Source organism: Typopeltis vanoorti, chromosome 1 (genome assembly GCF_054136105.1).
Source record: "Typopeltis vanoorti isolate ZY-2024b chromosome 1, IOZ_Tvanoo_1.0, whole genome shotgun sequence".
Taxonomy (NCBI): domain Eukaryota; kingdom Metazoa; phylum Arthropoda; class Arachnida; order Uropygi; family Thelyphonidae; genus Typopeltis; species Typopeltis vanoorti.
In genome coordinates this window covers 64,107,585-64,121,737 of record NC_143549.1, presented here as the reverse complement: position 1 = coordinate 64,121,737, position 14,153 = coordinate 64,107,585, and the positions used below count along the sequence as shown (strand labels likewise).

At 35.2% G+C, this 14,153-nt stretch overlaps 1 protein-coding gene across 2 annotated transcripts in view; it reads left to right on the top strand.

Annotated features, from left to right (window-relative positions):
• LOC150110045 (mitochondrial sodium/calcium exchanger protein-like) overlaps positions 1-14,153 on the top strand; it is a 66,078-nt gene that overhangs the window by 43,474 nt on the left and 8,451 nt on the right. For both annotated transcript variants that reach the window (XM_090397641.1, XM_090397631.1), the window contains exons 10-12: positions 104-232; positions 4,870-5,051; positions 6,639-6,771. In XM_090397641.1, the coding sequence (XP_090253767.1) occupies positions 104-232; positions 4,870-5,051; positions 6,639-6,771 (444 nt within the window). The remainder of the gene's footprint in view (positions 1-103; positions 233-4,869; positions 5,052-6,638; positions 6,772-14,153) is intronic.

Sequence of the window (14,153 nt, the reverse complement as noted above, 5' to 3'; positions counted from 1 at the left end):
CCTTATTTAGTTGTTTTTCTTACTTTTCTATTTAATGTTCCTTCCTTTCTTTTTTATGTGTATTTAAATAATCGTACTTTTTTTTTTTTTTTTTACCTTTAAGGGTTTAGTTTCAGAGGTAGCATCTCATCAGTCCCAAGAAAGAGGTCATCATCTTCCCATTCTCCTTTAGAACGTTCTATCTCGTACATAACAACGGGGAATGAACAAACTTCAAATTCTTTAAAATACGGTAGGTGAACCGTTTTTCGAAATATAAAGCTAAATATCATAAAGCATTAATTTTAATTAATGCCATAATTTAGATATCTTTCTGATTGTCACTCCTAAGGTTTGTGTTCCGTTTTTGAAGCGTGGGAAACAACGAAATATAAAACGGAGGTTTTATTATGTCCGTTTTTTCCACGTGTCTGATTAAATGAAAAACAGTTGGAAGAACAGTTTTTCACCCCCAAAGTTTGTTGAAATCAGTTGTGGGTGACAATGAGGTTCACCAAACGGGCAATTCAGTTCATGCATGAGTCATGAACTTGAATTTGTTTTTGCAGAATTTTACAGGAAGTGTTCTTCAAATTTTTATAGAATGCCACGGTTTAAGAATTGGGAACAGACGTTTAACTTTCAAAACATCCAAAAACTGATATACAAGTGGAAAAAGGTGCGAGCCAGATGTAAAGGAGAAAGTTGGAGTTTATTGTGAGAGTGAAAAGGAAATACATTCTATAAGCGTGTAGTTTAGAAACTTTTAAATTAGTATTATGGTATGTCTTAAACAGTTACAGCCGAAAAATATTATTAAAAAATTAGTTACTTAAAATTTTTAAGAGAGAAAGAAAGTGAATTATTTATAACTAATAGCAATCGTTAGAGAAATGACTGGTTACTTTGGAACTTCATGGCTGGTAGGTGTTATCGCTGGGCTAGTTGGACCTTTAGATACGTCGAAACGATTAATGATATGCGGCAAATGTACATGCCGTAAATGGCTTGTGTTCTCTGGTCGCTTCTTGTATAATGCCAGATAAAAAAATAAATAAATACAAAAAAAATAACAAATATTTTCCACTGCTGTGTGAGGCTTCTTAGCTTAGCTCTCTGGTAAATCATAAATTTTATCGTACTGTGAAGACAAATAAACTTCTTCACTGCCGAGGACAGTAAAGAAGGAGGTTTCATAAGGGGAGTTTTTTTTTTTTTTTTCACCCAACGAAAACAGGACTGGGGAATTGATGTAAATTAGAGATAAACATAGTGCTTTCACAATCTTTTCGACCATAATTCAAACCGACTGGGCTAGAATGAAACATCATTGTTCACATGTTTGCTTTCACTTCTCCGTATTTCTGATAAAAAAAAAGAAAAGAAAAGAAAAAACAAACTTGGTATACTGTAATTAAAATGACATGCACTGATTACAGTAGTACTGATAAAAAAAATATTCCAATTAACTTTTTGTATGAAGGATGTTTTGAATTTTATTTTTGAACATGATTCTGACGACGTCCCCCCCCCCCTCCTTTAACCGAATGCTATTCGGAAATCACATCTAAGCAAACTATCACCTACGGCAAGCGTATCCAAATTGGAAGGCATTATGTTCTTGGCACGCACACCAATATTCTTAATATTTTAACCTGACGATTAAGTAAAAAAAAAATAGGTTGACAGTGCATGGCAAGTGCTAAGAAGTTAAGTTCTCGCTAAGGCAACGATTCTGTAAAACAGTTATTTTGATCGCTGACGATGTTACTGTATACAGCAGTGCTTCCCAAACTTATGGATGCCAAGGCCCCCCTTTGGAAAAATTAAAATATTTCACGGCCTCTATCGAAAAAAAAAAAATCGTAATACAGACATATATTATTATAATATTTATTGTATTTATATTCAATACAATTTATAATCAAGATTTTGCGTTTTACTCTTTTTTGTGAAATTAAAATTATATGAATAAGCATATATTTACTAATATTCATTAAATTTTTTCCATTATAATATAACAAAGAACAAAATAGAAATAATAATAAAAAAAATCAGCTAAGGCCATTTTATTCCCATAATAGAGAGTAGGTAAGGCCATTTTTTAACTCTATCTAACTTTTGGAGACTGAGTGGGCAGTTCAATCTCCACTGGTAGCCAATCAGAGATGGCTGGCCCAAGGCTATCACTAATTAATCGACACGCAGTGAAGAAGGCGGCTAGTAAGTGCCGCCATCTGGTGGTCCCTAACAATATATTTTTAATGTCTGAAAATAGTGTGGGTTCGACGGCCGATTTTCTTGAGTTTACGGGAGGAAAAACCCGCTAGCCCGTGCCAGAGATCGACTAACTGTGGAACCGGTCGAGAAAAGGCTTAGAAAAAGTTCCTCTAGTCGCCGACTAGATTCGAACGCCTTGCGTCGTGCGGTCAAGCGCCGTAGAGTGCAAACGCCACATCTACTGAGCTACACAGAATGAAAAATAGATACGTTTCTTTTAAAATTAAAATAAAATCTACTTAGCCTTAAAATATTTTAAATTTGTTTTCATTATTTCACGGCTCCCTCAACAAAATGTGCCGGCCCCCATGGGGGCCGCAGCCCACAGTTTGGGAAGCGCTGGTATACAGGACCGTACTGTCATGCGATTGTATTGTAAGCATGAGTATTTCAAGTTCTGTGTAGGAGTTGTACAACTATAGTATCTTAGTACTTTAAGGTGGGTTCAAGAATTTTTTATATTTTTATTAATTATATACAATTTGAATCTTATTTTTACAAAACCAGAAAGTTCAGCTCTACAGAACTGAATATAAAAATTAAATATGAAAATATTTAAATTAAGTACATTAATAAATTTAAATATAAAATGAAATTTAAATACATTATATGCGTATATGTAAATTAACAGTAATCTGTTTATAATTTCTACGCAACATTTTTTTCCCCCTTTGTGACCTGTCTTCAGTTTAAGCACGTTCTCAACATATGCTAGTAGAAAATATAAAATATTAGTTCAAATTAAGTGGATATTGAATCCAACATTATTTCTTAACAGAGTAGGTAGACCCAGATGTAAATACTAAGGTTGCAGTAGTGCAGAGCTTATTTCTTTACTGTACGAGTCGCCAAAAGCTGCACTACTGAATTACTGAGATAAAGAGCCAATAGGCTTCACTTCGGCGAGGTAAATTTATTCAAATTAAGTGGATATTGAATCTAACACTGCACTACTGTAACCTCATAATGTATAACAATATACATCTCCTAGGAGTTGTTTTACAGTATGGGAAAATACTAAGGACAGTGATCGGAGCTTATCACCTTTATTACGAGTTTCTCCAGCATGAACCAGGTGTTGGCTTACGCTTGGACTCTCCGAACTTTTATAGTTTTCTATATTCGGCATGAAACTCTTTTGAGTTTCTTGTTTGACTAAGAAATAATGTTGGATTCAATATCCACTTAATTTGAACAAATTTACCTCACCGAAGTGAAGCCTATTGGCTCTTTATCTCAGTAATAAAATATTAGTTATTGTTGAAATGTTTATTCTGTTTATTTTTATTATTACTGTGTGTGTTGAAATTTAGCTATCTTTAGTTGTTTTTCGTACAAAATCCTTATTTTTTAAACTTAATAATTTATAAAAATGTTTGTTTGTTTGCCTGTCGGATATGTAAGTTTTCACTGTTAGCCCTAATGTCATCCAAATGGATTGCGCTGAAATTTAACTGTGGGCTGTATTTAAACCAAAAATTAAAAGTTCAAAATGTTTACTGCCTGGACAGTTATCCTCCGAGTTGAACAAGCTAGCAGCTAACCTCTTTAATAATCGCTTATCAGACAACACAAAATGATCTGAAGCGAATCGCATCCTCTTAGCGACGGTTCTGTATGTGGGCCGAGTTGTAAATTAGATTCTTGAGTAATAACCCTATTCCTAAATTAGCCATTTTATGTGATTTGGGACAATTCCCCCTTTTTATGTAACTATCATCCACAAAAGGTTGTAAAGCTATAGCACATTATTACCATTCTTGGGTTATTATTATTTGGCTTATATTGTTTTTTTTTTGTGTTTTTAAAAATCTACATAATCCACAAAGCCAAATTTAAAGGCCAAATATGGAACCTTTTCGATCACCGTTTCGAACACTGCGATTACTGAAGGCCTTTCAGGCCTTCAGTAATCGCAGTGTTCGAAACGGTGATCACACACAGGGGGATGAAAGTCATCTCACATCTAAAGACCATTACAAACATCCAGGGCACACTGCGGGATTCGCCCACACATCCTGTTAGTTGAAGATGCCGACAAGCCATAGCAGTCTGGTTTTAAATATATAAAAAAAAAAAAAAAAAAAAAAATATATACATATATATATATATATATAAAGTTTTAAATATATATATATATATATATATATAAAAATTCATTTTGTCCCCTTTCTTTCAATAGATAATAACAAGATAAAATGTGTTTAATATATTTACGTAAAATCTGAAAAATTTGTAATAGAAATTACAAATTTTTCAGATTTTGTGGTATATGAAGACCACAAGTACTGTTTAAAAAAAAGTGGTTTCGAAGCATAATTCTAAAGCTTTATGAAGAAGGCGCTGAGTTTCCAGTCTTTCATTTTGTTATTTTTTTAAAAAAAAATAGTTCAACCAACTATACCGTACCAAGAAACTTATCATTAAGAATAAATAGTCCCAGATAACGTACAAGTTAAGAAAGGGGAAAGATCAAAATATCAGTTCTGTTTAAAATGTTTGTCTTGGGCAGTAATGTTGGGGAAGTAAAATTCAAAATCAGAAATTGAACATATCATAAAATCTTATTTCTTAGCACATTCTTAATTATTGCTTGTATTTTCTCATTAGGATCGTCAAATCCACATCCTACGCACTTGGACACCCAGACTTCCAAAACCAGTTTAGTTTCTGCAGTCAGTACCCTCGAAAAGCAAAGTTGGATTAAGGATTTTTTATACCACATATGCCCCATTGATATTGACGGCTGGCCCGAGAAGAAGTGGTATGGAAAAATTGTGGATTCTATAAAGGTAAGTGTTGTTATTGTTTGGTGATAGTTAATGTATGTCGACCAATCAAAGCTCATTTTGAACTAATTCGGTCGGCGCTGACATAGCTTATAATGAATTGATGTAGACTGTAAATCATTTATAATAATTAATGTCAATTTTTAAGAATAACATTACTATTGAAGGAGCTTGTATTTGTCATCAAGTTAAACAATACACATAGTAGACACTGAAGAAATGAAATATTCAAAGTAGGATACCGAACAAATCAAAGTGTTTTCACTAGTTAGGAAATGGCTGCTTCACAGAAAAAAAAAAAATACACAATAGTCATTAAACACACAAATGTAATAATATGGCTCCTCAGTGAACAAAACGAATAAACCCTGGAAAAGAAATAACAGCTAAAAATGCAGCTTGTACATCACAGTTTTACTGACGGCGTGATTAGAAGCTTGCGCAATCAGGAGTGGGGATCTGACATTTGAGAAGAAATACTTAGGACTATAAATAAAACTTCCTGGACGGAATGTAGAACTAATGAGGCATGAAGTAATACAAATTATCAAGGAATAGTGGCAGTGAAAAATCACAAAAATCCAGACTGCCAGTCTGCGATGTGATCGAATGGAAATTATGCAATTTCTCAACGTAACTTTAGATGGAAGGATCAAAGGTTCGAGATAACCAAGAAGATAATCCAGAATTAATTAGAGATCATAGAGACTTATAGACAAGTCTACCCAGATGCAAAGTATCGACGGAAATTAAGAGCATGCATAAAAGGAATTAAACTTGAGAGACTTGAGTCAGTTTAGGCTATAAAATAAATTTTGAACCATTTACAGTTGCAATATCAGGAGTGGTTGTAGCCTATCAGACATTACCAGTTGGTACTAGTTCATGTTTGAACCGCTCACATCAACAGTCCTTTGTCCGGAGTAAGGATTGTTTCTGAGATTGTTTGGAATGCCTTAACGAACAGTTCGTTGTCGCTATATTCAAAGAAAATACCCAAAAGCACATGAAGTCAAATTTCAGTTGTGGATTGTGAAATGCTTACAATGACTTCGCTTTACCTTGGTAGATACTGAAAGTATACAGCATCTTCTGTTTTTATTTATGTCTTATTTACGATATATGCCAATCAAACTTAGGATAGATTAATTATTGTCGCTGGGCTTTTAGATCTCTTGTAATTAAGAGATTGTAATATTGATCAACGTTTTCCACTTTTCTAAATTCATGACATGCTTTCAAATTCTTGGAATTCTTCATTTCCACAATTGGCATAAATAAACACGTTATTGCTATAATCAATAACTTGCTTATGTATGGGTTAATCTTTAATTGTGATATTCACTTACCTAAAATGACGGCCTCTCTTTATTTATTTGAATTTTATCTATAATTACTACAACTGCTGCACAGCATTTGCAATTTTCCACTGTATAGTATAATATTTTCTTCTTTTATGAGTCTTTAATCCTATATTTCTGCTTTGTTTATTATCAAATAAATGGAATGCCAAATATGTTGCAAAATAGTTTCGTTTTTTTCCTTTTTCATTTTTTCGTTTAACCACAGTTGAATGCATTTTTCTTTCAGGCTCCGGTCTATCTCTTACTGACTCTGACAATCCCTGTAGTCGATTACGAAAGTGAAAACCAAAACTGGTGCAAGATGCTAAGTATTCTGCATTGTGTTACGTCTCCCTTATTCGTTTTGTTTGCCACCAAAAGTAAGCGTTATGAATTTCTTCAATTTCTGATTGCTTTGGGTTATACAAATTTAGTTGCAGACATTGTTCGAAGAGTAATTTTAAGTGTTAAAGTTTATTTCCTAACTGCATGAACTTTACACACACATTCTCATGTGTACCTCCATGTATTTAGGATACATATGCTGTTTTGCCTGTTATCACTAATAAATCTGAATGAAACTAAAACAGCGATGGTACAATAAAATTTCTTAAAAAAATTCCGAATAACAATTGATTAAACTCTTATCCAACCAGAAATAAAATTTAACGAAGGCGATAATCTCAGGGGATTATTAATTGTTATTGCTTCGAACTTTTTTTCGGGTGTTTGGCTTAGAGACACTTATAGCTCATAAACGATTTTTATAAAAAAATCAACCAAACAGCTTAAGCGAAAGTGAAAGCTTTCAGGGATAATTTCTACAAGAAATTTACTGATTTTTATCTTTTTGTGATATAAGTATCTATAAGCTAATCACCTGATTTTACTTCCTAATTACAAACATTTCTGCAGATTTTATTTATTTTTTTTTTCGAAAATTTTAAAATAGTTACTTTTTTTAAAAAATGACTTTATACGTCGTTAAGCATTTTAAATTAATCACTCGTATTGCCCTGTTGGCTACAGAAACGTTATCATTCAAGCAGAAGAATGCAGCCATAAATAGCCATTGGGCGGTGTTATTCCCCCCCCCCCCCCTTCATTTGTTTGGAGCAAGTGCGAAGCCCTCGTTATGGTTGTCAACGGTATTTTATCTGATTGTGCACTGTTGCTTGCCGTGAAGGACAAAGATGCAGATGACAAAGCAGAAAAACATCAACTACCTTGCCACCTAGCAACAGAATCCTACTGGAGATAATATTGTGAGTCCACCATCGAATGATACGGAATACTAATACAATTGTGTTTTTATTATTATTTTCTTGTGTAAAGGAGAAATAATTTCTTCTAAATAATATACAAAAATATTAACCGCATAATCCTCGCACATTATCCGATCATTCATTACCATAAACTGGTACTCGATACAGTAAACACTCCGTCCTGCCTGCCTGCATGCCGTATTTAATTGAATCTTGTTTATTAGTTCAGGATTTTCATTTGCGAACAGAAGTGATCGTATTTCTCAATGTTATCTGAGAATAATAAAGTAAATCGTTCGTTTTTGTTATTTCATGAGGACATTTATCAAGAACAAACATTGAAGATTCCCGTGAGCCGCTTGAAATGAAAAAGAACCATCAAATGATCAGTTTTATGACGTTCGAGAAAAGTGAAAGATTATAGAAGTCAATTTTCAGCAGCACTATTGCAATTTATTATGATATTATATGAAAATAAACCGCATAATTAGAAGAATTTACCGATAGTGAATACACACTGAACAAATCCAGTAATTGCTGATTACTTACACAAGAACAAGATGCACGATGAAATTCTCTACAAGCGTTACCGATATGCTGACATTTTATATGGTTTTTATGAACACAAGGGGGTTGCAAAACTTGAAACACATCAGTGCCCTTGTGGAGCAAGTGAATAAGAAAAAAGAAATCCATTGATGTGCTTGACAGTACTGACGAGTGCACAACTTAAACTGATGGAATCCTGCCATGTGCGGTTCTAGTAGTTGACAGATGAGGTGTTGCTAGAAATAGCAGGTTAAGTTTAGATGTTTGTAAGTAGTGAAAGTGCACATTATGGTTGTGCGATGCAAAAAACCATTTCATAAACTACGTCATACGTAATACCTGCTGCTGTCGATCTATACTTTTACATACTGAAACCATCGAGATGAGGTAGGTCAAGTTGATAGTCGCTGCAGAGAGATAACTAAGAACATATCCTGCAATGCCTTTCAACCTAGCCCATAATTGAGCTTCTTCCACAGAGGATTTTTTCTCTTCGAAAAAAAATTTTTTAGTTTAATATGACTGACGAATTCCATCCACTTTCGACAAGTCCTGTTGAAAACCTTCATTGCTACTACTGCAGTGATTTCGTCGTTTTTATTTATTTATTTATGATGAACGCCAGTCCATCATAAAAAAAAATTGCAGCGTATAATTATACAACTGTAATATCGTAAATGATCCGAAAGATATTTTTATTTCTCTGGAAAGATAAAAAATCCGCCGGAGAACACATGCAATTCGAACACTCAATAAAATTCAAGGTTATTTCGAGATCTTAAATGCTTTTTATTTATGATGAACGCCAGTCCATCATAAAAAAAAATTGCAGCGTATAATTATACAACTGTAATATCGTAAATGATCTGAAAGATATTTTTATTTCTCTGGAAAGATAAAAAATCCGCCGAAGAACGCATGCAATTCGAACGCTCATTATTCTTAAATGCTTTGACATTCATTCTTAACCATGTGTCAGTTATAATTTATGAAAATAGCCTTCCCGATGAGAGTGACCAATAATATGCTGAATCACATTCTTATCTAATATTTTATCAGTTTCATCCGTGACGTTTGCATTTTCGTTATGCATGCTAACCATTTTTCATGTTGCGCATCAAAAGTTACATCTGTGAAGATGTAACTCTTAGAACGTTAAACGTTCCTCACAAAAATGCGCATGATAAGCACTATAATACGTTCAAGACATTATCCCCCCCCCCTCTTAAACAACTCCCAATAGTTTATAAATTCCAATTCCCCAATCTTAGAATATTGTTCTCATATCTGGAGTAGTGCACTAGAAACTTCCCTGAGAATGCTCGATTTATCCAGAAAATCTAACAGATAAGCTTAGGTGTCGATGGTTATTCATAACTTATTTTTCACGGCATTAACAACACCACAAACACTTTTATTTACAAAGATGTTTTATTAACGCTTATATTTCATTTATTTTCAACTCAGCATCATCAGAGCACAACACACTTGTAAACGCGACAGTGAGTGAAACAATATAATTGCAAAAGACAAAAGATCTAAAGTCCTATTTTTGGCGCCCTCTAACGGGGAAAAAGCAGTTATCCAGGAGTTTTTCTTAGGATAACCGTCTCCCAAATTTTTGGCAAAATAATGCAGCCATATTTGTTAAGGTTGGGAAAATTCTTCAAAGCCATTGCTGACTCAAAAAATAATCTTTCAGATCTATAACGACTCCTAAATAGCACATTCGTTTTCCTCCATCTGATCCTGTGTGAAGGAGTGTCCAAAGCGTGGTCTGCCAGTCCCGACTTGCCATAGTAATAGTAGCGAATGTATCTTTCATGTTCTTCCAGGCGGATGTTCACTGATCTTCCTGTTTGCCCATAATAGGCCAAGTCACAGTCACACGGAACTTCATACACTCCTGAGTGTGCTAAGGGGTGAAGTTTATCCTTAGCCGAGCGGATCAGAGTTGCCAGCTTGACATGAGGTTTGAAAGTGGTGCGAAGGCCATGTTTCAACAATACTTTGGCTATCTTTTTCGATGTACTTCTGATATATGGAATAGAAATGGTCATGTTGTATTCTTGTGTATTAGGGGAGGGCAGAGTAATGGGCCTATATAGTATTTTATCTATTTTGTGGGGATTGTAGCCGTTGGCTAAGAACGTATGGCGCAGGTATTGGAGTTCAGTGGTCAGAGCTGTATCGTTAGAACAAATGGCTCTGGCTCTGTGTGTAAGTGTTTTTAAAATGCCGTACTGTTGGACTGGATGATGATGCGACTGTTTATGTAGGTATCTTCCTGTGTGTGTAGGCTTTCTGTAAATAGAAAAAGATAGTGATTCATCTGAAAGGCGGGTGACTAATGTGTCAAGAAATCGTAAACAGTTATTTGATTCTTTTTCTACTGTGAAGTGAATTTTGGGGTGTTGGTTGTTTAGGTAGGTGACAAAAGCATCCAAAGTGTCTTGTCCATGGGGCCAAATTGCACACATCATCTACATAGCGTAACCACACTTGTGGTTTGTATGTAGCTGTGGTAAGTACTTTGTTTTCAAAGTGTTCCATGTAAAAATTTGCTAACTGGGGAGAGAGGGGGTGAACCCATAGCAGTACCATTAATCTACAATTAATTTGTAGAATCCCCCCCATGTAAAGTAACCTGCATTCATGGTAAATTGAAAGAATTCAAAAATATCTGGGGGAAATTTAGACTTGATTAAATCAAGAGTGTCTATAAGTGGTACACTGGTAAATAAGGAGGTGACATCGAAACTAACCATTATATCTGAATCTTTTAGAATTAGATTTTTAACCAGTGTTTTGAAATGGATTGAATTTTTTACAAAAGTAGAGGAGTTGCCAGTAAGGTGGGGCAAGCGAGAACAAATCGCTGCTACTCGCATAGAGCTTAGTAAGCTAAACAGCTCTATCACAGCTCTACAGCAAGAACTAATCAACGTGTTAAATCCTGAAATATGGAATGTCCTACAGCACATCTCCGAAGTTGCAGCAAAAAAATAATTCACAAAAGTAAAAAGTAAACACCTAAAGAAATATGAACTCCTATAACAGCGCCAACATACGCAGTCCCGACCGCAACTTCGACGAGACCACGTGGTCGTAAACCTATCGTCGGAAACACTCACTGAAGAAGTCAAGAACGCTCTCAGTCTAGAACATAACTTTGCCGTCACTCCCAAACAAATTCCTAAACTAGAAATTATGATGAAAGTAGAACGGGGTATCCACGATCTTCCGCCAGCAATGGCCAATAACGTGCGACTAGATATAGCAAGTATTATAAACAAGGCTATGCCTCCAAAAAGCAATATGACACGTAAGCAAATAACTGCCCTAAAAAGTTATATAATAATAAAAATATTATTATTACAAAAGCCGATAAAGGAAATGCAACAGTTATCGTGAATAAAGAAGATTATAACAGAAAAATGCAAGATCTCATATGTGACAGTTCCACATATCAAATTATACATCGAGACCCCACGATGTCTCAAAAGAAAAAAGTCCGAAAATTACTGAAAAAAGTGACATAGGGCCCAAAGAAATCATCAGGAAAATAAAGCCAATTCATGTTAAACCACCCCGTATTTATGGATTACCAAAAATCCACAAAACTAATATTCTCCTACGCCCCATAGTTGATAGCATAGATGGTCCCACATATAAACTGGCCCGGCATTTAGCCAAGTCGCTTGCCCCCCTCACTGGCAACTCCTCTACTTTTGTAAAAAAAAATTCAATCCATTTCAAAACACTGGTTAAAAATCTAATCCTTAAAGATTCAGACATAATGGTTAGTTTTGATGTCACCTCCTTATTTACCAATGTACCACTTATAGACACTCTTGATTTAATCAAGTCTAAATTTCCCCCAGATATTTTTGAATTATTTCAATTTACCATGAATGCAGGTTACTTTACATGGGGGGGATTCTACAAACAGATTAATGGTACTGCTATGGGTTCCCCCCTCTCTCCCCAGTTAGCAAATTTTTACATGGAACACTTTGAAAACAAAGTACTTACCACAGCTACATACAAACCACAAGTGTGGTTACGCTATGTAGATGATGTGTGCAATTTGGCCCAATGTACAAGACACTTTGGATGCTTTTGTCACCTACCTAAACAGCCAACACCCCAAAATTCACTTCACAGTAGAAAAAGAATCAAATAACTGTTTACGATTTCTTGACACATTAGTCACCCGCCTTTCAGATGAATCACTATCTTTTTCTATTTACAGAAAGCCTACACACACAGGAAGATACCTACATAAACAGTCGCATCATCATCCAGTCCAACAGTACGGCATTTTAAAAACACTTACACACAGAGCCAGAGCCATTTGTTCTAACGATACAGCTCTGACCACTGAACTCCAATACCTGCGCCATACGTTCTTAGCCAACGGCTACAATCCCTACAAAATAGATAAAATACTACATAGGCCCATTACTCTGCCCTCCCCTAATACACAAGTATACAACATGACCATTTCTATTCCCTATATCAGAGGTACATCGGAAAAGATAGCCAAAGTATTGTTGAAACATGGCCTTCGCACCACTTTCAAACCTCATGTCAAGCTGGCAACTCTGATCCGCTCGGCTAAGGATAAACTTCACCCCTTAGCACACTCAGGAGTGTATGAAGTTCCGTGTGACTGTGACTTGGCCTATTATGGGCAAACAGGAAGATCAGTGAACATCCGCCTGGAAGAACATGAAAGATACATTCGCTACTATTACTATGGCAAGTCGGGACTGGCAGACCACGCTTTGGACACTCCTTCACACAGGATTAGATGGAGGAAAACGAATGTGCTATTTAGGAGTCGTTATAGATCTGAAAGATTATTTTTTGAGTCAGCAATGGCTTTGAAGAATTCTCCCAACCTTAACAAATATGGTTGCATTATTTTGCCAAAAATTTGGGAGATGGTTATCCTAAGAAAAACTCCTGGATAACTGCTTTTTTCCCCGTTAGAGGATGCCAAAAATAGGACTTTAGATCTTTTGTCTTTTGCAATTATATTGTTTCACTCACTGTCGCGTTTACAAGTGTGTTGTGCTCTGATGATGCTGAGTTGAAAATAAGCGAAATATAAGCATTAATAAAACATTTTTGTTGATAAAAGTGTTTGTGGTGTTGTTAATACCGTGAAAAATAAGTCATGAAGTGTATCCAGAAGAGGACATTTCAGTCAATAGCTAATCCTCTTCTACAAACCTCCTACTCCAATCTCTTTCTCGTACATGTTCTGTTTCTATACTTCTACACTACACGTACTCTTATGAGCTCTGCTCCACCGAACCGGCGACTATCACTCCTCCACCTCTCTCCTGTTAGAACGCGAACATCTGCTGATTAACATCAATACAGAATTCAGCTCCAGACTTACTGAACCAGCTTCTCATCATCTGTTTTCTTTCCATTTATCTCTTTCCTGTGAAACAGCTTGTCCAATTCTGTTTTCCACACAAGTTAATTGAACTTGTGTGGAATCTTCTTAGCCACTCGCCCACACACGGGATTGTTGCGTTATAGGGTTGATGCAAAGTAATAAATAAAAATAAAATTACTCCATGACAAAGATATTATCACAGTGCTATTCTTAAAGTAAAGGAACAATTAAATTTTAGTAAAAGCTAACTCAGTGATTAAAAATTAAATATGTGCTATGCATTATTCATATGATTCTACGCACCCTGCGACAGGACAGAACAAGGTGACGACCAGCTCATGGGGAGGGAAATTACATCGAACTGAATCTGATCATGGCGTGAAGAACACATGACAGTGGCAGTTTTGAAAAGATGGTCGGAAGAAATTTTTAAGAAAAGTTTATTCCATTTCTCTGAAAGTTCTGAGTTCAGTTCTAGAACCTAGAAAAATATCTGTTTTAAAGATGTCATTCTAAGTATCAGATCGCTGAG